This window comes from Canis lupus, chromosome 29 (genome assembly GCF_003254725.2).
Source record: "Canis lupus dingo isolate Sandy chromosome 29, ASM325472v2, whole genome shotgun sequence".
Taxonomy (NCBI): Eukaryota; Metazoa; Chordata; class Mammalia; order Carnivora; family Canidae; genus Canis; species Canis lupus.
The window spans coordinates 19,124,227-19,149,763 of record NC_064271.1 but is presented as its reverse complement, the minus strand read 5'-3'; the positions used below and the strand labels follow the sequence as shown (position 1 = coordinate 19,149,763).

Here is a 25,537-nt window from a genome sequence, read left to right as displayed (position 1 = left end):
GGATGTGCTAAGATCTAGATGAACCTGAGCTGGTGGAAAATTCAAATCGTACAAAAGGAAGTTCCCTTGTCAGCATTAGGGGAATAACACTGGAATTTTAAGTTCTTCACCAATAGTGAAATTTTTGGACTCAACTACTGTTTTCTTTGCAGTTCTGAAATAAATCAGAGCAAGGATTTTTTTTTTAATTCTCAGAAAAGTAGATCATTAAAATATGTTTGTGAACATTCAGTGTATATTCTGTGTTCTATATAGGTATCGGTGAAAAGAGTATGGCAATAAGGGAACATCTAGAGGGAGGGAGAAAAGGGAGGAGGACCAACTTGGGGCAGAGAGAAGGAATGAGACAGGAGATTTAGGTTTACGAGTACTTTATGCTAACTTTTAAAAGTTCTCTAGACATCAGTCCAATTGACGCAAAGCAGAGTAATTAAGAGTCCAGACCTCAAAGCCATACTCTCCAGGGTTTAAATCTCAGTCTGCCACCTAATAGTTGTGTGACCCTGGGGGAAGGAAGTTGCTTAATTTCTTTGTGCCTCAGTTGTTATTGTTGCTGGTTTTTTTTTTTTTTTTTACATTTTTAAAAATGTAAATTCAATTTGCCAACATATAGTATAACACCCGGCGCTCATCCCATCAAGTGCCCTCCTCAGTGCCCATCACCCAGTTACCCCATCCCTCCCCATCCACCTCCCCTTCCGCAACCCTTTGTTTGTTTCTCAGAGTTAGGAGTCTCTCATGGTTTGTCTCCCTCTCTAATTTTTCCCACTCAGTTCCCCTCCTTTCCCTTATGATCCTTTTCACTACTTCTTATATTCCACATGTGAGTGAAATCATATAATGATTGTCCTCCGATTGACTTATTTCACTCAGCATCAGTTGTTGGTTTTAAAGAAATCCACAAAATGGAAGTGATTACAGTCTCTACTTCATAGGGTTGTTGTGAGGAATAATGAGTCTATATAAGTGGAGCTTTAAGTAGTTCTTGCGACCTAGTATGTGTTAGCTCTTTTTAAGTCCTTTGAATTTAATCAATGTTCAGGAACTTTTATTTTAATGATCCAATATTAAAAATGGGATTTTATTTATTGAGTAGCACTGTTTATAACAGACTTCTACCTTGACCAATGGCAGAGTTATTTGATATAATGCTATTTAGTCCAATGCCTAGCAATAATGGTGGATTTTTTCAACAGATAAATGCTGAAAGAGTGAAGGAAGGAAATGAATAATGCTAATGTTTATTGGGGGCTTACTGTGCGCCAAGCATTCTACTAAGAGCTTCACAAACATTTTTGTTTGAGCGTCATGTTTAAGCCTTCTATATATAACAACTATATCTAGTCACTGAGATTATGCCCATTTTACAGATGAGGAAATTGACGCACTGATTTGGATAACTTTCCCAAAGCCTCAGAGGCAGTGAAAGCTGGGATAAGAAACTGAATCCAGAGTGAAGCTCTTAGTCAGTATACTTAACTGGCCCTGTTTTGTGAATAGTCTCTGAGGAATGGTTTGTAAAAGGGACTTAGAGACCTGGCTTTTCAGTTTTATCTCTTACTGGTGGGTCTTTTCCTAACATATGACACACAGTTTCTGTCTTACTTAGCTTATCTCGGGGTCATCACTGGCCTCGTCATTGTATCATGCATTTTGTCAATATACTGAAGACCATTGAAGAATGTGGACCAGTTTGCTCTGCTTTGAAAAAACCCCAAACATTTATACGATTTTCATATATATATATTTGCTATAATTCTTCCCCTCCTTCTGTTATTTATTCTTATTCTGGACTACTAAAGTGAATCTTTAATGTTTGCATTGAATTTTAAGTCGATGGCTCTGAGTGGAGGTATGGGGAGGGGCTGAGTACAGATCAACAAAACAAAACAAAAAATCACAACAAAACTACCATGAAAAAAGCTACCATGAATTGATTGATTTGTGGGCAGGCATTTTTCTTTTCAGGTCCATTATATACATTGTCTTACTAATTTTGATGACTCCAAAAAGCAGTTAGTACTATTTCCTTTTCAGATGAGAAGGTTGGTTTGGGAAAGTGAAATAATTTCCCCAGGACCTTAGGGCTAGTAAGAGGTAAAGATAAGACAAAAAAACACATTTATCTGAAGCCTCAGCTCAAGAACTGTCCCATTTATTACGCCATTTGTCCTGTTGTGGTTTGGGAACTGAAGGGGTTCAAAGGACTTGAATGCAGAACTTGTGGAAAGAGATTCAAAGGTGATAGACAAGCAGGTGTGGATTACTAGTAAAGGCCTCATCAGCAGCCAGGTCCCTACAAGGGCCAGGTATGATCATAGCTATGTTCTCTGCAGACTTTTAAGAAAAATATTTATTTATTTATTTATTTATTTATTTATTTATTTATTTATTTATTTATTTATGATTTTCTGTATTTATTCATGAGAGATGAGAGATGAGAGATATGAGAGAGAGAGAGAGAGAGAGAGAGAGAGGCAGAGACACAGGCAGAGGGAGAAGCAGGCTCCATGCAGGGAGCCCGACCTTGGACTTGATCCTGGGACTCCAGGATCACACCCTGGGCTGAAGGCGGCGCTAAACCGCTGAGCCACCTGGCTGCCCCTAAGAAAAATATTTAAACCTATCTTATTGTGTTTATTTATTTGGGAAATTTTTTGAGTACCTGATCTATATCAGTCACCGAGTTCTTGGTTATATACTGAATAATTGAAATTAATAGAAGTCTGCTCTGAGCAGTCTTCTCAAAATAAAGCCTTCCTCCCCCAGCAATTAAGATTCTTTATTTGATATACCTTTAAGTATCTTTGAAAATAGCACACTGGATTATTAATGACTGATTCATGGAATTATTTATTTATAGCATTCATAATCTATACCACATGATCTAACACTTAATTGTACACATTCTTGCATTTCTTGGAGATTGTTTCTTATACTTGTAGTTCCCTTACAAGTAGGTTGTAAGTTCTTGAAGACAGTGATCAAATATAAATGTCTTCAGTGGCCCTTATGGTTAAGTATTGTAAGGGTTAGCTAAGAGGGTCAATATATTCTTAAGTGTTTGCAGAAAAATATTTGAATGCCACTAGTAATTTAAAATACCTTTCACATGAGGTATGAATGGTTTTCTTCTAAGAAAAACATGTCTGTTTTGGCCCACAAAACATGCTATAGAGTCTATATTATTTTTCTATTATATTTATGAGTTATAGACTTATTTTAATATTTTTTGACTTATGAAATGCACATTATAGCAGAACTAACAAATATTTCAATAAAATTCTAGTCAATTACTAATTATAATGTTCATTATAAAACTAGTATGACTATCGGGTAGATTTCTCATTTATAATATAGAAAGGGAAAAGTCCTATGTTTTCTTAGTTTGTCCAACTTCCTACTGCTTTACAATTGATGAAGGTGAAAAGTTTTCCCTGGAGAATTTTATTACCATGAACATCTACTTTGCTAATTTGTTCTCACTCATAATGCAAAAGCCATAAATGCTATTCACATTTCCCAATTTTTTAGGTGGAGTGGATTCCTCCTTTGTGCCATTGCAATGTTTCTTGTGATATTCCCAATGTTTACTTTTCCAAAAAAGCTTCCTCCTCGACACAAGAAAAAGAAAAAGAAAAAATTTTCTGCTGATGTTGTTAGTGATGATGATGTTATGAAGGAGAAATCAAACAATAGTGAACAAGTGGACAAAAAAGTTTCTTCTATGGGATTTGGAAAGAATGTCAGAGGTAAAGTATATATTTTTTGAGTGAATATGTGCACAGTATTTTGTTTTGTTTTTTTTCTTTTTTTGCACGTGGTATTTTAGATCAGTGCTACTCAAAGTATGGGTCCCGGTCAGTGTTGCCTACCAACTGTTACTGGCCTGTGACAAGATAAGTACTGAAACTTTGAGTAAGCATTGAGGAACTTTTAAATTTTACAATAATTTCATGCCTATCGAATCTCATAATAATAATAATAATGAACCGGGCTTACATTTTGTGTTTTAAAATTTTTGTTTTCTTATAATTCATCTTTAATATATTTTACAAAAGTACCAGTACATGATAGACTGGAAATATTAATTTAGAAATGGTTCTTCATCACAGATTGCTTGAGAAGCACTGATTTAGATCCTAAAGATACAGATTTTTATATATGTCATTTACTGTCAAGAGAGATGTCTGATTTTTAAAATATTGCATTGTATGATGAATGGTTTGTTTCAGGGGAATGATGGGTTTGTTAGTGTGTCCTGATCCTCACCTAAATATAAAATCTACCATGAGACAGCAATCTCATTCAACAGTGGCTCTGTTAGATGTTTGTAAGTGGCCATAGAGAAGAGTAGCCAAGGAATGGGCCTCTGAATATCCAGAAAGTTTCAGTGATGTGTACTTGTCTATTTTTTCATTTTTATTTGTCTTAAAAACAAGGACTTTATTAAAACTAGATTAGGTAAGCTCAAATCTAAATAAAGTAATTTTAACCATGCAATATTGTTCAATGTACAGTATATCTGTTGAGTGACTGTGTAATCTAAGAAACCTATAATGCTACATTCCCATTAATTTCAGCCTATTTCCTAAATTCTCTGAATTGATTTTTTTTTAAATTAGGAAGCATAATATTTACCAAGTGCTTACATGAGTTAAGGTTGTTTTATGTAAAATTTACCTAGATAATTTACCTTATCGACTAACTTTATCGTTGATTGTATAAATGCTAAAGCCAAAGAGGAACCTTTCAGGCCTAGAAGGATGTTACTAATATATTATGGAATGTCCCTGCAGCCAAAGAAAAATGATGGTTAGATTGGACTATTTTTAGGACTATATTTGTTCAAAGCAAGTGAAGTCGCATTTCTTTGAAAATGCTCCTTCCCAGTTATGTTTTAGATCTGCCTCCCCTACCTGCCCTCCCCCACCCATTATTTTGTGACGGTGTGTACTTTTGGGACTGCCAAAATTACCTTTGCTCTAATACTGTCAAGGATTCTTTAGATGCTAGTGTGGACTGAGCTCTTACCATGTGGACCAACCCATCATTTTTCTTGGATGTCTTATAGGTCATACAGGCTATTACCAAAGGAGTAATTTTTTTTTTTTTTTTTACAACTCAATTGAGAGCAAGTTTGATATTAAAGAATTTACAACACAGGAGTAGACTTAGAGTTTAATTTATGAAGAATATAAAGTAGACTGAAGGGGAGAAATCCCAGATGTAGGTAAGCTAAGTTGTGTATACTTATAGCTTAGGAGCAGATGGCTTGAATGTGAAATATATGCTCTGTTGGATAGTTGAGATAAGTAAGAGAAGACTGATGTCAAACACCAATGATGGATATGACCTTACAGGGAAATGGCATGCCTTTGGAAGATAAAGTGTAGACAATGATGTTAATGACCTGTCTGCCTCTGGGACCTTATGGTCTTCCTGGTGGAGGCCTGCTGACTGCTGGTCCCTGCCTGAAGGTCTGCAGATCTTCCTTGCCTGAAGGTTTTCTTTGTGGGCTGGGAAGCCTGTTGGCTCCTGCTCGAGGCTGGCATCAAGTGCCAAGGAATTAACACTCTCCCACCCTCACACAGCAGTCTTAACCACTGACTGATGAATACCCCAGTGTTGATGGGTGAGACAGTTTCTGAGTTATATTTATTTCTACATCCCTCGTAGGCTGCTCTTGCTTCACGTGCATCACATTTACATTCCCCGAAGGGCATTTTCTGAGCCTCCCAAATAAACTGCATGGACTTGAATCTTTGATTCAGGATCTACTTCTGGGGGGAAGGGCACCTTAATTAGGCATGCAGGTTCAAAAGCTGTCATGGAACTTTAAGATTGTTTTTCCAAATTGAATCTATATACTGTTTTATTGCATATTATCTTGTACTGCTAGGGATTTCTCTTCTCCACCTTTTCTAAGCTCAATATGATAGATTAGGATGTTATTTTCTTTTAAAGGAAAGAATAAGAGGAGTCTTTTGGCAGTGATGGGTAGTTGGTTTATAAAATCTGTTTCCTTTCGGATTTTCTTGTCAGTGTTTCTGATACATGCTCAGCTTTTTCATCCTATGCCTTCATTGTGATGACTGATCTCATGTCTGCATCTAAATCTCCCGATTAGGACACGGAGCTAGTTCATTTTTTACTTTCACTTGCACTGAATTTTCTAATTGTATTTAGACTGGAACGTCAAGAACCATTTTCTCCTGTTAGAAAGGAATCCTGTTGTAATGGGAGTATAAAGTGCAAATGTTTTGCTAAAAATGATTCAAACGATATTGATGATGTAGGAATAATGTTTGAATACAAAAGTATTTAAAATTAATTCATATTTTTATCTTATACTTATTGATTTCTTCCAGATTATATAATACATATCGCTTATAGGAAATGACAGTCTAATATTTAATCTGATTTTCAAAAGGACAAATTAAATCTCTGGGAGTCATTCAACTGTTGACATAATTTTTTATTACAAAGTTGAGATTCATCATTAAGGCCTTGAATTAAAGAATTGTTGCTAAGGTTTCATTTTGAGTTAAATCTGAGGTTTTTTTTTTTAAGATTTTATTTATTTATTCATGAGAGACACAGAGAGTAGAGAGACAGAGAGACACAGGCGGAGGGAGAAGCAGGCTCCACGCAGGGAGCCCGACGCAGGACTGGATCCCAGGTCTCCTGGATCACACCTTGGGCTGAAGGTGGCGCTAAACCACTGAGCCACCCAGGCTGCCCTAAATCTGAGTTTGATTCTCAGATCCTCTTTTCCCTTGTCCTGCTTTCTGGGGGGGGGGGGGGGGGGGGGGGGGGGGGGCGCGGGGAGGGGCTCCTTTAAGGCTTTATTTCATATTCAAAATTTGGATGCCAGTATTAGCTTCTTCAGAGAGGAGGTGGCAGGATGTCTAAGTTATGTTAGTTGTATGTCCTTAAAAAATGATTTGGGCCATACAAATCTACTCTCTGCCTCCACATTTAAATGATAGACATTGGGAAAATCTGACTCAGTGTTTCTTGATTCTTATTATAAATTATGCAGGAATAAGACTGTTTTTAAAACACCACAAAGGAGAAAGTAGAATTTTTAGTGTGTCTGAATCACCTTTCCATAAAGAGATTAGCATTGATTGCATCAAATTTTACCAACAAAAATAAACACTTAAAATATTTAACTGGATCAATTTTCCTGAGGTTTGAGGTAGAGCATTTTAAAGCCTTCCAAATTTAGCTGGGTATCTTCCTAAAAAGAAAACTTTGGGTGGCAGTTAATCATAAGAAAAATTTTATTTTTGTGTCCACTTTTAATCTTTTAACTGCTTAGCATTATTAGTAAGCATAAAATATAACAGGTTTTTCTCGGCTAGACTTTTGTCTGTGTTAGACTGCAACATGTTTATAATCCTAAGTAAAATAGTACTCTGAGATGAGGAACTGCTTTAAAGGGGCTATTTGAAGTTAGGAATTTTGGTCACTGAAGGATTGTGTTGTCATCATTTAATTCAACGACTAAGTCACTCTATAAGAATTCTGTACTCCATGCTGCGGTGGAGATGAAGATGAGTGAGCCAGGGTTTGCCTTCAGGGAGCTTGTAGTCCAGGGAGGGAGACAGGACAAGTACAGATGGAAAGACCATAAATGAGGACAGATGCAATGGTGTGAAGTTCAGTGGCAGGCAAGGGAACATCTAGTTGAGGGATCAGGAGAGGTTTCGCGGAGGAGGTGGGATTTGTGGAGAACCTTGGCAGGCTGGGAAAGTTTCAGTAGGTGGAGGTGAGATGGTTCCAGTCAGAGAGCAAAGGCAAGGTCAGATTGTGTAGATGTATTTGGGAACACTGAGCAAGTGTATTGTGGTTGGTGTGTGGGTTGTATGTGGAGATATCTGGGAGATGAGGTTGGGTGGGGGGAGGGTAAGGCAGGGCCATGTTGTTCATAGAGAGCTTGAGTTCTAGTAGCAGGTATTTGGCAGCACTCCATTCAGTAGAATAGGGAAGGAAAGGGGTAGAAAGGGAGGAGGTGGCCCAGGTAGAAAGCTGTGACAGAGTCCCAGTGAGAGGTGGTGATGGTTTTGACTAGCAAACAAGGAAAGGACAGTCGCCTGTGAAACTAGTTCTCCCTACCTTTATCCTTGTCCCCTCTTGCTTTCAACTCTGCAGCCAGAAGGATCCTATTAAAATGCCTCTTCTCTGCTCATAGTCCTCTGCTTTTACGGTCTCCTATCTCTCTCTCTTTTTAAAAAAATATTTTACTTATTTATTCATGAGAGACACAGAGAGAGAGGCAGAGACACAGGCAGAGGGAGAAGCAGGCTCCCCATGGGGGAGTGGGACTCGATCCCAGGTCTCCAGGATCACGCCCTGGGCTGAAGGCAGGCGCTAAACCTCTGTGCCACCCAGGCATCCCACGGTCTCCTGTCTCACTCACAGAAAAGTCTCTTCCCTGGATGACCTACCAGGGATAGAATCTGGTCCCTGCTTATCTGTTTAACCCCATCTCTCTCCTGCAGCCCCATTTGTTTATTTCACTTCAGCCATATTGGGCTTCTCAATGGTCCTCAAACCTGCCAGCATTGCCAGGCATACACCTCATGGCCTTTGCCTTTGATATTCCTATGCTGGGAATGTTCTTCCCCAGTTCCCTTCACTTCCTGCAGGATATTACTCAAAGAGTCTCTTCTCAGGGAGGCCTTGCTTACTCACCCTATTTAAAAATCTCCAACTTCCTCTCCAAAGCTTTTCTAAAGAAATTTTATTTGAGAGAGAGAGAGAGAGCACATGTGTACAAGGTTGAGCATGATGGGTGGGGGTGGTGGTGATGCAGAGGGTGAGGGAGAAGCAGACTTCCCGCTGGGCAGCCAAAGCTTCTTATCTCCTGCCCTCTACTTTTCTCCTTAGTACTCATCATTGTCTAACATACCATATATTTTACTTATCCTATTGTTGTCTCCACAGTGGGAAAGTAAGCCCCATGAAGGCAGGAGATATTTTGTCTACCACGTTCCCTGATGAATTTGTACCACTTTGTAGATACTCAGTCAATATTTGGTGAATGAATTTTTGAGAAAGGAGAGGTTATGTCTATAGGATGTGGCAACTGTTGAGTGATGATAAGTCTGTATAATCCAAGAAACCTATAATGCTACATTCCCTTTAATTTCAGCCTATGGGGATAATGGAGAGGGAGTTATCAAAGGTAGTTTCAGGATTTCAACCTCAGATAATGGGGAAAGGAGCTAGTTGAAAGTGGTAGAAGGAATAAATTCCAAATTTGAGTTGCCCAAGAACATCCAGAAGTATTGCATATGGCCCTTTGCTAAAATTTTTTTTAAAATTTTTTTATTCTTTTAAATATTTTACTTATTTATTCATGAGACACATTTATTCATGAGACACAGAGAGAGGCAGAGACATAGGCAGAGGGAGAAGGCTCCCTCTGCAAGGAGCCTGATGTGGGACTCAGTCCTGGGACTCCAGGATCATGACCTGAGCCAAAGGCAGATGCTCAACCACTGAGCCACCCAGACGTCCCTAGGTGTTTTACAACTAGTATAGTATGGAATATGTTGGGGTTACTCCTTGACTCAGCAAAGAGGGATGACCAAATCCACATGCCTGGTTCATGCTATCTTAGCTCTCTTGCATATTGCCTTTGCTCCTTTGCTGACTTACATTTTAGTCTTATATTTACAGCTTTTATTGGAAGCTGTTGCTTGAATTCCTCATATGTGCTGTAGGAACATGCTCACTGTCCTTTATATAAGAACCTATTTGGTGAGAATAGTGGTTCTCAAACTTAGGCTACCTAGGAAGCACCACAAGGGCTTCTTAAAACCCAGAGTGCTGGGCACTGGCCCACAGTGTTCAAGTCAGGAGGCCTGGGGTGTGGCCTGGGTATTTGCTCTTTTCAAAAAATTATTTATTTATTTACTTATTTTTAGAGAAGGAGTAGGGGAGGGGCAGAAGAAGGGAGAGGAATCCTAAGCAGGCTCCATGCCCAGCAGGGAGCCCGACGAGGGGCTTCATCTTACAACCCTGAGATCATGACTTAAGCTGAAATCAGGAGTCCGACACTTGACCAACTGAGCCACTCAGGTGCCCTTTAAAATTTATTTTATTTTATTTATTTTTAAAGATTTTAGGGGATCCCTGGGTGGCTCAGTGGTTTAGCACCTGCCTTTGGCCCCAGGCATGATTCTGGAGTCCTGGGATAGAGCCCCACATCGGGCTCCCCGCAGGGAGCCTACTTCTCCCTCTGCCTGTGTCTCTGCCTCTCTCTCTCTGTGTCTCTCATGAATAAATAAATAAAATCTTAAAAAAAAAAGATTTTACTTACTTATTTGAGAGTGAGAGAATGCTCATGAGCAGGGGGGGAGGCAGAGGGAGAGGGAGAAGCAGACTCCCTGCCTCGCAAGGAGCCCAACGCAAGACTCAATCCCAGGACCCTGAGGTCATGACCTGAATCAAGGGCAGACGCCTACCTGATTAACCACCCAGGTGCCCTGCTTTTTTAATTTAAATTTATTTATTTTTAAATTTTTTTTGTATTTGCATTTTTAATAGCTTCTCAGGTGATACTGATTCTGGTAGTTTGGGTACCACACTCCGTGAACCACTGCTCTAGAACATAGTGAGGAAAAACAATTCAATTGTTTCTGCTAATGATGATTATTCAGTTTTTTGCTTTAGTGGCCAGGAAACTAAAGCCCAGCAAGGATCTTTTTTTTTTTTTAGATTTTATTTATTTATTCATGAGAGACACACACAGAGAGAGACAGAGAGAGACAGAGACACAGGCAGAGGGAGAGGCAGGCTCCATGCAGGGAGCCTGATGTGGGACTCGATCCCAGGACTCCAGGATCACACTCTGGGCCAAAGGCAGGTGCCAAACTGCTGAGCCACCCAGGCGTCCCCCAGCAAGGATCTTTTAAGATATATTTAGTTATTTTTTCTGGTCATGGTGTTGTGCTGTGTTTACATCTTCTCTGTCTCTGGTTCTTTGTTTTGTTCTATTGCATTTATTTTGTTGTGCATATGTTATCTTATGGTAAGCCAAACTTGTAGATTTGGACCTACAGCTTAGGTGGTAACTGCTAACATGCCTGGCAAGAAATTCCTGAAAAAGAAAGCTCTTTCTTTGTATTCAGTGCAAACTAACTATGGGATTACTCATCAACTCATCAAAGTACTATCTACTTAGAAAGCTATATATGAAAATACTCATTGGTGCTAGATGTAAGCAAGCAGAATAGTACTGTGGCCACTAACCACTAATGATATATTTTGGGCCTTGACAGCCACTGTTTCTGTCCCCTGTCTGTAGGTAAAGCGCTCAAGAGCCTCATGTGCTGGTCCATAGGTGACTATAGTGTGCATGATCAACTTGTTTCCTTCTGCTCTTTTATTGGCAAGCAGGGAATGTCATTTGCCAATGTGTTATGGAAGAGAGGGAAAAATTGAAATACTTTCATGGAGACTTGTGACCAGGGACCACAGAGAGAGTCATTAGTTTCAAAGAAATGAACAGATAACGGGGACACTTGGATGGTTTCTTGGCCATGTCACATACGAGAGGAGCTTTGGTTTTGCTTTTACAGAAAGATGTGACTAAAAATAATTTGATGTTCCTGGGTAATGGGCATCAAAAAGTTGTATCTACTCAATGCCCACGAAATACAGGATGGTGCAAGACTTACAGGCCATACTGGAAGTTATTGAAATTTTTGCTGCTGGTGATGGTATATTTCCACCAGCTTTTTTTTTTTTAGGATTTTATTTATTTATTCATGAGAGAGAGAGAGCCAGAGACATAGATAAGGTAGGGGTAGAAACAGGCTTCTTGTGGGGAGCCTTATGCGGGACTCAATCCCAGGATCATGACCTGAGCCAAAGACAGACACTCAACCACTGAACCACCCAAGTTCCCCTCCATTAGTTTTTTGATGTACCAGAAGGCTTTAAAGTATACAAATAAGAACGAAGATATTAGAGGTGAAGGAAGAATTAAATACTTTTAGAAAGTAGTTACAAATCAAAGAATTTTGTAGAGAGGTGTTAAGAGAAGTGGCTCTATTAACTTACACAGCACTGTAATTTATGGAGGTGACTGAGTCATGACACGCAGAGGTCAATGTCATTGAAAGAAGGATTTATTATGTTTATTTCCCAAGATAAGGGGACGGACACACAGGGCTGCAAGGGAAGAACCAGGTTTGGGGTCAGGAAATAAAAGACAGGAGTGAGGGAAAGCCGAGCTCAGACCCCTGTGGGGATTTCCATGGGAAAGAAAAGGCAGGGCGGAGTCAACAGCTTACAACACACTGAGTAATTTCAGTGGGTTTTGGGCTGTGGGGGTGGTCTAGTTGTGTGGTGCCCAGTCCTGGGTGATGTAGGATGGGGACAATGCTAGCTTGGTGAGTGAGAGTACTGTAAGGAGGCAGTTGGGACTGTATCGCTGGGACTGGATAGTTTGCATATAAGAGATGTGTTCCCAGCTGACCCTTGCTATCTCTAAAACTTGGTAGTCTAGTCTCTTCCCAGCCAACAAGATTTTTAAGATGTCAAAACATTATAAAATACAGAAAAATTAAAAAAATGTGGTTAATATAAAAGTATATGTTACGGCCAAAGCATACCTCTTACCTGGCCTGACTCCATGATTATTTTCGTATGGTGTTGTCTCCACCTTTCTTTATACTACGTTCCTTCTCCCCACCTTCCAGGGTCCTTTCTGGAACCCTCATGGCTGAGGCTTTGGGTCCTGCCCATGTGCTTTGAAAAGCACTCTGGGGCAGCCTGGGTGGCTCAGCGGTTTAGCGCTGCCTTCAGCCCAGGGTGTGATCCTGGAGACCCGGATTGAGTCCCATGTCGGGCTCCCTGCATGGAGTCTGCTTCTCCTTCTGCCTGTATCTCTGCCTCTCTCTCTCTCTCTCCCTCTCTCTCTTTCTCTCATGAATAAATAAATAAAGTCTTAAAAAAAAGCACTCTGTATTTTGGCACATATTGTATTATTTTCTAATTTAATAAATATCCCAGCCTTTTATATAACAATGACCACCACTCTGGTGTTTCCATTTTTACTCTTGGTCACTTTGTCTGTGCCTCCTGTGAATTCTGTGACTTAGTGCATTTAAGCTGTCTAGATCTGCTTATTCAATTGACACTTCCCTCAAATTTTACTGTCGTTTAAGAAATTAGCATTATCGAAGATGTTTAGGAAAGGACTAGACTGTTCTCCGCAAATCCTTCTTTTTTCTTTCCTCATAGATTTATTTATTTATTTTAGAGGATGAGTAGATAGAGAGAGAGAGAATCCTTAAGCAGATTCCACTCTGAGTGCAGCGCCAGACACGGGCTTGATCTCATGACCCTAAGATCATGACCTGAGGGGGAACCAAGAGTCTGATGCTTAGCTGACTGTGCCCCCCAGGTACCCTCCAAATCCTTCTAATTATTGAGATATATGGCTGACAATATCTATCTTAAGTAAACTTCTCTCATTCGTTCTTTTTTTTTCATTCACAAATATTTTTACTTATTTAAGAGAAAGAGCACAAGCAGGAGGAGAGGCAAAGGCAGAGTGAGAAGCAGACTCCTGGCTGAGTAGGGAGCCTGACACGGGGCTCAATCCCAGGACCCTGAGATCATGACCTGAGCAAAAGGCAGACACTTAACCCACTGAGTACCCAGTCACCTGTACAAATACCTTTATTGAGCAACAAATACAAGACAAAGAATTGGAAGGTAGAAAGGAAAATTGACATAATAAAATATAAGTCTTTAAATGGAGGTATGTACATTCTAATTAAGGTTGCAGGAGCAGGAGCATAGAATTCCTACCTTAGCTGCCTGAGTCAGGGAAGACTTGTCTTGGAAGATGACATATTGTTGCATTCATTTAAAATTGCAGAGTTTTTGGCTTGGCTTTTTAGAATATAGAAGTAATATATGTCTGTAGTGGAAAATTTACAAAGTACATAAAGATATAAAGAATAAAAGTGCATTCTAATATCATTCCTGAACAAACACTTACATTATTTTTATAACAAAAAAGCACATTTTGAAAAATAGATAGATGTGTTTGCACACCATTGTGAATGTACTGAATGCCCCTGAATCGTTAACTTTAAAATAATTTTATGTTATGTGAATTTTACCTCAATAAATTATTTTTGGAAAGATATTTATTTTACTTGAATTTAGACATAAGGGAAATATACTGAATAGGCTATAATGTTCAGATAAGTCTCTTTTTTTTCCACAAGAAGAGATATTATGTTCAAAAATATCCATGTCAGAAAAATTATGAAAATTATTAACAGAGGTTAGTATGTTTGTTTGGCATTTACTGTTTATCATTTGTATCTGGAAATAATGAAATTTAGTGAACAACTTCATAGTAAAAATTATTTATTTTTTATATTAATAAAACTATCACTCCTCATCCCATCCCCAGTTTAAATTTTAAAAAGTAGATATCAAAAGAATGTTGGAAATCTATGTCTACTTCATAAAGGTCCTTTAGAAGAACAGAGAAAGCTGGTGTGGAAGTAGAATGTCAGCAAGCAAAACAAACACCACAACACATCACAGGGAAGGAGTGTTCCTATAACCAAAGAAAAGATCAGAAAATAAATCGAAGGCTTAAAAATGCCCTAAGACAAATTAGCAGATAGATATTATCATTCATAATTGTGACTTAGAATCTTGAATAAAATTTTAAATTGTGCTATGGATATTCCTGTAATACCAGTTAATACATAAAAATGTTTAAAATTAAAAAAAAATGTTTAAAATTTTGTTGCTTTAAGAGTCAATTACCCAGTTATCTGAAAAATTCAAGCATGCCAAATGCCTCTTTCCCCCAGATATACTGGATGAATGAAATATTATATATTTCCTCCATCTCTTGTTGGAATTTTTGGTTTATAATCTGATCTACGCAGAAAGCCATATTTTGAAAAGGGGTATCCTTTTCACATTTTTCTGTGGTTTTGTTAAGTCCACCACTACATGGACCACCCTTTATCTTATGACTTATACTTTCTTAATAACTAATTTACCAGGAGGAAATTAGGCATCTTTGGAATAGATTTCATTTTTCTCATAAGTATATGCCATATTTTGAAAAGGGGTATCCTTTTCACATTTTTCTGTGGTTTTGTTAAGTCCACCACTACATGGACCACCCTTTATCTTATGACTTATACTTTCTTAATAACTAATTTACCAGGAGGAAATTAGGCATCTTTGGAATAGATTTCATTTTTCTCATAAGTATATGAATATTGTTTTAGTACAAATTGTTGCTGTGATGTTATAATGAATATTTATTTATTTATTTATTTATTTATTTATTTATTTATTTATTTATTTATTTATTTATGAATGATAGTCACAGAGAGAGAGAGAGGCAGAGACATAGGCAGAGGGAGAAGTAGGCTCCATGCACCGGGAGCCCGATGTGGGATTCGATCCCGGGTCTCCAGGATCGCGCCCTGGGCCAAAGGCAGACGCTAAACCGCTGCGCCACCCAGGGATCCCTATAATGAAATTTAATAAATAAGCACATTCCAGATATATTTTTTGAGTGCCTACAAAATGCCAGATGGATGCTGGGAGCTGAAGATATACAGATGTACCAAAGTCCTGCTTTCATAGCATTTATACTCTCTTGAAAGAAACAAACAGGTAAATACACACAGTTATAGAAGACTTAATGAGTAGCAGTGTGAACAGCATGCCGTGGGAGCACAGAGGAGAACCACCTGTCTGTCTGAAGGGGCTGTCTCCTACAGATCCCATGGATGAGCTTGACATTTGTTTGAGCAGACTGGCAAGGAATATAGTAAACAGTAGAGACGAGGAAAATGATGGCCATGTAGGGAGCTTATGGTGGGCAATCACAGGACTTCAGAACTGGAAAGGTGGACAGCAACCCTGCATCGAGGGCCTTGCAAGAGAGGCCAGGTTTTGGGCAGCTGGGCCTTCTTCTCATTTTATTCGTCATTCTCTATGGTGGCATATCTTTTAAAAGTATATCATTATGTAAAAAAAGTCTGTTTCAGTAATTTAAGACAACAAAATTTGTAAAGGACAGAGCAAGTTGAAGCCCCCTGGGATCCTGGAGTTTTGCCATAAGGCTCTCTCGCAGGCTCCTGGCTGTTCTGGGAATGTGTTCCTTGCTTTGTGACCCACAGCCACTCTGGATACTCAACTGCAGGGTGATGCTCAGTTCCTTTTCCTTCCTTATATTCTCACTCAGATCTTCATACTCCTAGCCTAACTGTCTCTCTCTAACTCACTTGCCAACAGTAAGGGACACAAAGTAAGGGGCTTGGCCAATCTGTATTCATGTAGGATGCCTTAGACCTCTCCTGGCTGCGGGGCTACCTTCTGGAAGCACCTTTGAGTCCAGCCTCCTTGCCTGGTGCAATCAGCTCATTTTGGGAATATCAGATAACATGCTGCAAACCTTGCTACATCAGCATAAAGAGCCACTGTGAGCAGTGCCTCACAGACCTCTCTGTAGAATGGGATCCATTTTACATGAGACAAAATGTATTATCAATGAGTTCCTCCCTTTGCCCACCTTAAAAGATGATTGCCACCTTTTAGTTCTATGAGACCCAGACTCACTTAAAACTTTACTGTTCCAAACAAAAACTTTATTCTAAATAGATACTTGAAGTTGTAGCCATTTTATGAATGAGCATAAAACATTCACAAATACTGGAGCATGCTTGCCTGATGGTCAGAAACTTACGCACATATCAGTACCTGCAGCCCCTGCAGCCTCATCTTTCACTGTGAGCCACAAGGCTTTTGAGAACCAGAAACTATGGTCTCTGCCCTTGCTGAGACTGTCCTTTACTCAGCTTCCACAGGAATCCAGTCACACCACACACCTCAGATTTTTTTGAAACTTTAACTAGAGGTTTGCAAGGTCAAAAATGGGAAGGGGGGAACTACATCAAACTTTTTTTTTTATAATTCTTTTTTTGTAAGATTTTATTTATTCATTCATGAGAGACACACACACACACAGAGGCAGAGACACAGGCAGAGGGAGAAGCAGGCTCCATGCAGGGAGCCCGATGCAGGACTTGATCCCAGGACTCCAGAATCACGCCCTGGACTGAAGGCAGGTGCCAAACCACTGAGCCACCCAGGGATCCCCAACTACATCAAACTTATTGTAGCATAGCCCCATCATGATTGGTGTGCAACTCAGCATCTGGTACGGTGCAAATGCTGGCTGTCTGGGGTCACCTGCACTGCTGTGGATGTGTGCATGGGGATGAGCAAAGTATCTGCCAATGACAGTAACACTTTTTTTTTAAGTTTTTATAAAGTTTCAGCTAGCCAACATAAGGCACAATATTAGTTTCAGGTGTACAACCCAGTGATTCAACACTACATCCAACACCCAGTGCTCGCTCATCACAAGTACACTTCTTAACTAACACTTGTTTTGAAAGTTATTTCTATGTGTAGCCTATGTCATATTACATTCTATTAAATCTTGGTGCTTTGTATTGAATTCTTTTCCTACTTTCCTAATGTTAAAGGCATTTCTGGTTTTGGTGTCAGTTTGCCTTTATAATGGAATTTGTAAGATTTTGTAGCATTAAATGATTAAAAATGATAATCATTATTATTTTATCTCTCCTTTATCAGGCTTTTTATTGCATTTTTTAATTTTACAGTGACAGCTATGAATGACACTAAGCAACTTATTTAAAATATATTCTGCAGCATAAAAATTAGATATTTGACTGCAAATGTATGGATACAGTTTAGGTTTTTAAATTTTGTGTTTTTGAAATTATTTTGAATTTCTTTAAAAGTTACAGAAATAGTGCATAGAACTCCTGTGTACCCTGTACTCCAGCTCTCCAATTGTTAACATTTCTGACCCACCTGAGAAGTTGCAGAAATGATGTCCTGCTGTGCTGTGCTACTTTAGTGTATGTTTCCTAGGTACAAGGACATTGTCCTACATGACCACAGGGCAGCCATCAAAACCAGGAAATTGATATTGATCCAGTGCTACCATCTAGACCACAAAGCCCTATTCAAACTTTGTCAGTTATTTCAACAATGCCCTTTATGTCCAAATCCAATTCACAGATCACATGTATTTCGTGAGGTGTATTTTAGTCTTCTTCAATCTGGATCAGTTCCTCATATTACCTTATTTTTATGACCTCAATCTTTTTAAAAAGTACAAACCAATAACTTTATTCAATGTCCCTCAGTTTGGGTTTGATGATGTCATCTCCTGATTTATGCGCCTAGTAGGCATACCACTGAAATGATGCTATGCTCTTGTGCCTTCAGCAGAAGCTATATAATGCTAATATCTCTGTGAACTTGGATCTCTTGGATAAGATTGTATCTACCAGGTTTCTCTAAAGTTAATAAATATATTGCAGTTCTAAACCAGCAAGTAATTTATCAGTGTTTGGTGGGGAAGTACTTTGTAGCTAACACATGTATGTGTGATCTAACACATCACAGCCTCTTAGGAATACTATATAGCACTTCAGTATTATGCCTGGGGGGCCATTTGAAACAGGGAAATCACCAAAAGCACAAAAATGCTAAAAATATGACAATATCTTATGAAAAGGACCCTTGCTTGCAAACATGAAAGCTGACACAAAAAGGCAGGGTGAGAGGCCTCATATGATCTTAGCCAAGAAAGTGTGTGTTCTACAACTAAAATTTTTGGCCACACAGTGCATGTCCTTGAATGGCCACCCCCGCGTGTATTGATTTGGGTGTTACACATCAATTGTAGCGAGTGGGCAAATTTGAAAATACTAAATCTGTGAATAATGAGGATGACTGTATCTTGTTTCTATTAAACTTTCACTTACCACTTTTAGCATCCATCAACCTTAAATTGCTTCATATTTGGCTATTTGGGATCCTTCAAACTGTCTTGGTGTCCTTCTGACATGTCCTCATCATTCTTTGAACACTTTACTTTCTCATTTAACAAGATTTTTCAGGCTTATCTTGTATTTTCTCTGCCTCAGCTCTACAGTTAGACATTTCTCCAAGGAGCTCTGGTTTCTTTGAGTGGAAAATGGCCTTTATAAACCAAGTAGCAGGTGCTAGGTAGGCTCATTGCTACTAGGGTGTTATAACTTCTAAACCCTATAGTGGACAGAATTAGGACATATGTGTATGTACTCACACTCACACTCACACATACCTATCTATCATCTGTCATCTTTATCTATCCATCTACACCACCATTCATATCTATCGATCATCTTCTGTCAGTTTATCTGTCTCTCTATCCATCCCATGACTTCATACCATTACCTTCAGTTCCAATCTGATATCCTCTGTCCATTTTTGTAACTCCCTTCTCTGGCCAATAAAAAGCTAACTGCCGTAATTGTGATATATTTACTTACTCACTCTTCCTGTATTGAAACCAACTCCCAGCCCCATTAGCCAAAGTCACAACCCTGGATATCTGAGGGTTTTTGGTTTTATTTATTTAATTTATTTATTTATGAAAGAGAAGGTAAACATCACATATATTTTTAGTTAGCTTTGAAGTTAGAGGGCTATTTTACCACACCAAGTGGGTATGAAAGAAAAATCAGTGTTTTGTAAGTAGTATCTTTTTTTTTTTTTTTTTTAAGTTTATTTATGTAACTAATCTCTACACTCACTACGGGACTGGAACTCAGGAGATCAAAAGTTACATACTCTTGGGCAGCCCGGGTGGCTCAGTGGTTTAGTGCTGCCTTCAGCCCAGGGCCTGATCCTGGAGACCTAGGATCAAGTCCCATGTCGGGCTCCCTGCATGGAGCCTGCTTCTCCCTCTGCCTGTGTCTCTGCCTCTCTCTCTCTCTGTATCTCCATGAATAAATAAATACAATCTTAAAAAAATATTTACATCTCTTCCACTCTTCTGACTGAGCCATCCAGGCACCCCTATAACTAATATCTTTTAAAACATTTATGTGATACATTTTATCCTCTTGTATTAAAAAAATTATAATTCCCCCAGATGTTTTTAGATTCACCACATTGGCAGTTTTTATTTATTTATTTATTTATTTATTTATTTATTTATTTATTTATTTATTTATTTTTGTGAGAGAGAACAAGAGCACAAGAAAGTACAAGCAGAGGGAGAGGGAGAAGCAGGCTACCTACTGAGCATGGGGACTCAATTCCAGGACCCCAAGATCATGACCTGAGCCAAAGACAGGTGTTTAACTGTATGAGCCACCCAGGTGCCCCAACACATTGTCTTTTAATGTAACAAATAAGCTTAATTTGAATCTCCAAATGTTGATAGAAAATCTTAATTTTTAAATGTTTAAATTTTATTTTATTATTTATATATTTTTAAAGTTTATTTTTTTCTAAGTAGGCTCCACACTCAATTTGGGGCTTGAACTCATTATCCCAAGATTAAAAGTTGCATGCTCAGGGCACCTGGGTGGCTCAGTGGAACATTTAGTTTTTTTCCTTAAATTTTTGCTATTATAAAGAACGCTGAAATGAAGATACCTGGACGTACATTTTACATATATATGTATATGTGGCAAATTCTGTGAAATAAATGCAAAGACTCAAAATGAAACTTTTCTTTCTTTCTTGAGAGGCAGCTGGGCAAGTGCCGAGTCCCCACCTCTGGGCTCTCCTCCTTTGGACATCATTTTTCTTTCTTCCCCAGTGATCCTGGGGTCCTGGGATTGAGTTCTGCATTGGACTTCCTACAGGGAGCCTGCTTCTCCCTCTGCCTGTGTCTGTCTTTCTTTCTTTCTTTCTTTCTTTCTTTCTTTCTTTCTTTCTTTTCTTTTCTTTTCTTTTCTTTTCTTTCTGACTTTATTCATTTATTCATGAGAGACACAGAGAGAGGCAGAGACACAGGCAGAGGGAGAATCAGGATCCTTGCAGGGAGCCCGATGTGGGACTTGAACACAGGACCCCGGGATCTTGCCCTGAGCTGAAGGCAAAGGCTTGACCGCTGAGCCACCCAGGTGTCCCATGCCTCTCTTTAAATCTTTAAAAACAAAACAAAACAAAACAAAACAAAACAAAACAAAACAAAAGAGTTGCATGCTTTATCAAGTGAGCCAGCCAGGCACCTCTGTAATTTTTAAATTTTACATATGACCTTTTGATTTGCATATTTATGAGAGAATATTGGGTAATATTTTGAAGTAGTTTAATTATATATATTTTTCTGGTGTGTTTATCCATGTTAAAAAATGAAGTCAGCATCTTAATTTTGTTTTAAATGTTCATTTAAACTTTAAACAATTAAATTAAGCTATAGAATATTTAATTTATATTTTAAAATGATTAGCAAATAGTCTTGACTTTCTAAGTTTTAAATTCTGGTGAATAGGCTATGAATTATAGCTTTAAGAACAAGTATTGCTTGATTTTTATGAAAGATTTTATTATGTTGTAGCATAAGAGGATAACTTTTTTTTTTTAAGATTTATTTATTCATTTTAGGGAGTGAGAGAAAGAATGCACACTCAAGCAGGGAGAGGGACAAAGGGAGAGGGAGAAGGAGCATCTCAAGCAGACTCCCCATTGAGCATGGAACTCAATATGGACCTTGATCTCATGATCCTGAGATCACGACCTGGGTTGAAGTCAAGAGGTGGACGTTTAACTGACTCAGGCACCCCACGGGATAACTGTTGTAATAACTGAGATGACTATACATGTCAGAAGTAATGCAGTTTACCTTTTCCATGATACATTCCAAGCTATGTAAAGATCCCATAAATGTGAGTTAATTCACATTATAAACATGCAAAAATACAAAAGAATATGCATAAGCATCTCCTTTTATTCCTCTTTCCCAATCTTATTCCCACTTACAGAATCTCTTTGTGTTGTATATATTGGGAAATATATATTTGACCACAATTTGACCATTGTTTTGGTTTGTTTGATTTTTACTTCAATATTATTTATGTATATATATTTACATACTCATGTATATTTCTGCAGCAGCCTGCTTTATTCATTTACAAAAATATTTCTTGGAGTTTGTTTTATGCCAGCACATATAGCTCTGTATCATTTTTAACTACTGCATAGTATTTCATTACAGGGCTGTGCCATATTTTATTTAAACATTTTCCAGTGAGAACATTTAGTTTTTTTCCTTAAAATTTTGCTATTATAAATAATGCTGAAATTAAGATACCTGGACATACATCTTACATATATATGTATATGTGGCAAATTCTGTGAAATAAATGCAAAGACTCAAAATGAAACTTTTCTCTCTTTCTTGAGAGGCAGCAGGTCAGGTGCTGAGCCCCCACCTTTGGGCTCTCCTCCTTTGGAGATCATTTCTCTTTCTTCCCCAGTCCAAATTCCCTGGGAGTATCTGACCTGGTGACCTGTCCCTTAAGCCCTTTTAGCTGCATCATTTCCTGTTTCATAATGAGGCTGGAAGATCAGATGTCCAAAATCATGGACCAGTTCCCCTGCTGTGGGTGTCTGCAATGCCGGGTCAGGGATGTGACAGCTCAGAAGTGCGTTATCTCAGGGAAATGGTAGTTGAATGAGTGGAAATTATAAGGTAGGGCTGTACTGCAGATACTTTGCACATCTAGTAGACTTTTGAGTTTTAACAAAGAATAACATTATTTTAATCAATAAAAAATGTAAATAATTTATCTTAAACAATTTTTAGAACAGGAGTCATAGGTTGGGTACTTCTTGTAAGTTTATTTGTGTATGGACATACTTTTTGCTACTTTATTAAATTTCCTTATTCTAGTTGAAAAAATTTTAAAAAACCCAAATCTGCTTAATAAAGGGGATTATTTCAGTCATCAGGTTCCTTTATTTTTATTTTCTATTCAATAGTCTTGAATATTGCTGAATGGCTATTTCCAGTTCATTTCAAAAACAATTCAATTTTATTTTATTTTCCATCCCTTATTTATAACATTCATTTGTCATTTTTGTCATTTTGTAGACCTACCAAGAGCAGCTGTCAGGATCTTAAGCAACATGACATTCCTTTTTGTGAGTTTGTCATACACAGCTGAGAGTGCCATTGTAACTGCTTTCATTACCTTCATTCCCAAGTTCATCGAGTCACAGTTTGGTATCCCAGCTTCCAATGCCAGCATCTACACTGGTAAGGCACTGCCGTTAGAGCTCCTTGAAAACATGATCATTTTTGACCACTAAAATAAAATGCAATGAGTGAAGAGAAAGTTCATTCTAACATCAAAGTGTTAAATAAATTCATTAACAGCTACCTGCCTCCCCCCGACCCCCTACCCCCATCCCCATTTTAGAAGGAGAAGGTCTTTGAGTGTTTTCTTGTTGACCTCAGATTGTGTTACTGTGTAACATTTTTACCAACTGTGTTTTGGAAAGGGAGAACTTTGTGTAATTATATTTTTATGATTCTCAGTTAAAAAGAATGAAATAGGCAATGGCATTCAAATTTAAATCTGAGTATATCCTTTTATGGGGCAAGAATTAAATTTTAAAAATTAATTAAAAATTTTTAATGGATAATCTGAAATATAGATCAGGTGTATGGTATCAGAATTCCCCTTCATGAGTATAAACGGATTTTGATTGAATTACTGGAGATGCTTGACCTTATAAAGGAAATCTATGAATTTTGTTTTAGAAGATGTTTTATGTCTGGGAAAATGATTTTTGGAGACTATGGTACATGTACCTATTGTATGTAGTACTCAGCTCTTTTTTCATAGTAAATTAGGTGTTTAGAAATGTGGGAACATTAATTCTCAGATCTTGGGGGAATTTCAGTGTATTATATCATAATATTTTGGATATATCCTTAGTCGTATCAAAGATGGTCGAATGACTGTATCTGCCTAAGGCTTAATCTATTAATAAATATTTAAATAGTTAAGTGGAGATTTATGATAACTTTTGTGATGACTCTGGCTCCCACTTTATCCTCCACATTCACATTCAAACTTAGTAACAAGCTTGAGTTATCTGAAAACTAACAGGCAAAGTTATATTATTATAGAAAAAAGAAATTGGCTTGAAATACTTGGGTAATCACTTTGTTCTCTTCTTTCACTTTGCACATGAAAACACATACATATTGGGTTGTAGGTCCATGATAGCAAATATTCTTGTAAAGAGTATACTGCTTTGGATCATAGTAATTGTCACCCAAAAATATATTTTTCTCTATTTGTTTTTCAGAAATATATGTTTTCCTTATATTAAGGTGAAATGTATAGATTACTTAGCAGTTTGGTTGTCAGAAACTCTGAACAACACATTTCTAGTTTAATGCTTGCACTGGGCCTTTGTTTGAGTGACAATTCTTGGTTAGGGAAACCAAGAGTTGTTTTGTAGCTAGATCTGAAGCCACACAGCTAATAAATGTAGTCTCACACATTTCCCTAACTAAGTTTCAATATTAGTAAGTGTTACTTGGCAAGAAGATTCATAGTCAAATAAATTTGGGACCTGCTAGGTTCCAGTATTACAGAGTTGTTTGTTGCAGGACTCATCACAACCCTTACTATGCCCGTGTGCACTGTGACACTCCCAGACAGAGGCTCAAGGTACTGTCTTTCCCAAATCCATTTGACTATGAAATCCCACTTTTTAATGGTATGTCTTCTATGAACAATTTTCTTCAGGACACACCTTGAGAAACATTGCTCTTCTATCCTGTGTGTATCCTCTTCTATCCCAGACTAGGGAGTGGAGCTATCTGGACCATCCTCTTCCTCTCCAGATGCACCATCTTGACCCCTTCGATTCCTGGGGCAGGGGTACATTACTGAGCTAGGTAGGAATTGATGCATATGGAATCATATCGACCAAGGTCATCTCTTTTTTACTGGTCGATGCAGAGGCTAGACATAAAACTCCTTGTGGAAAAATAGAGTAAAGGGTTCAGCTGGACCTGGAGTGTTTGGCTGCAGAGTTCCACAATGATGTGATCAAGGCAGTCATCACTGAATCTGGGACAAGGCAGATGCCAAGACCTTTGGCAATGGAGGGTAAAGATTAAATAAAGCTAGGTCACAGAATTTGTTCATCCCATGTTCCAACATCAGGATTAAAAAAGCAACATCACATAGTGCCAATTCCATTCTGGTTTTGCCATTGGTAATTTTGGTTTTTTTTACACATAGTCAATGCAATTTATACGATGTTTGAAAATCTGATATCAGGGTCCTGATAAAAGATATTTTTATTCCCAGCTCATACTTTTTCCTTCCTTTCCAGACAGATAACAAATAATAATAGTCAAAGATGATATACAGATTGATTAAGAGTAGAAGGTTGCCTGGCATATTACAGTAAGACGAACAAGGATGATAATCTTTTTAAAAGCTTGATTTTTTGAATTTTTATTCATTGATCCTTCTTTTTTCTTTTTTTAAATATTTATTTACTCATGAGAGACAGAGAGAGAGGTGCAGAGACATAGACAGAGGGAGAAGCAGGCTCCATGCAGGGAGCCTGATGTGAGACTCGATCCCAGGGCTCCAGGATCACACCC

General features: G+C 38.2%; 1 protein-coding gene across 3 annotated transcripts in view; it reads left to right on the top strand.

Annotated features, from left to right (window-relative positions):
* Positions 1 to 25,537, top strand: part of SLCO5A1 (solute carrier organic anion transporter family member 5A1) — a 140,904-nt gene that overhangs the window by 54,542 nt on the left and 60,825 nt on the right. For 2 of the 3 annotated variants that reach the window (XM_025477941.3, XM_025477944.3), the window contains exons 4-5: positions 3,535 to 3,752; positions 22,994 to 23,158. In XM_025477941.3, the coding sequence (XP_025333726.1) occupies positions 3,535 to 3,752; positions 22,994 to 23,158 (383 nt within the window). The remainder of the gene's footprint in view (positions 1 to 3,534; positions 3,753 to 22,993; positions 23,159 to 25,537) is intronic. The other variant, XM_025477942.3, reaches the window with a different exon arrangement.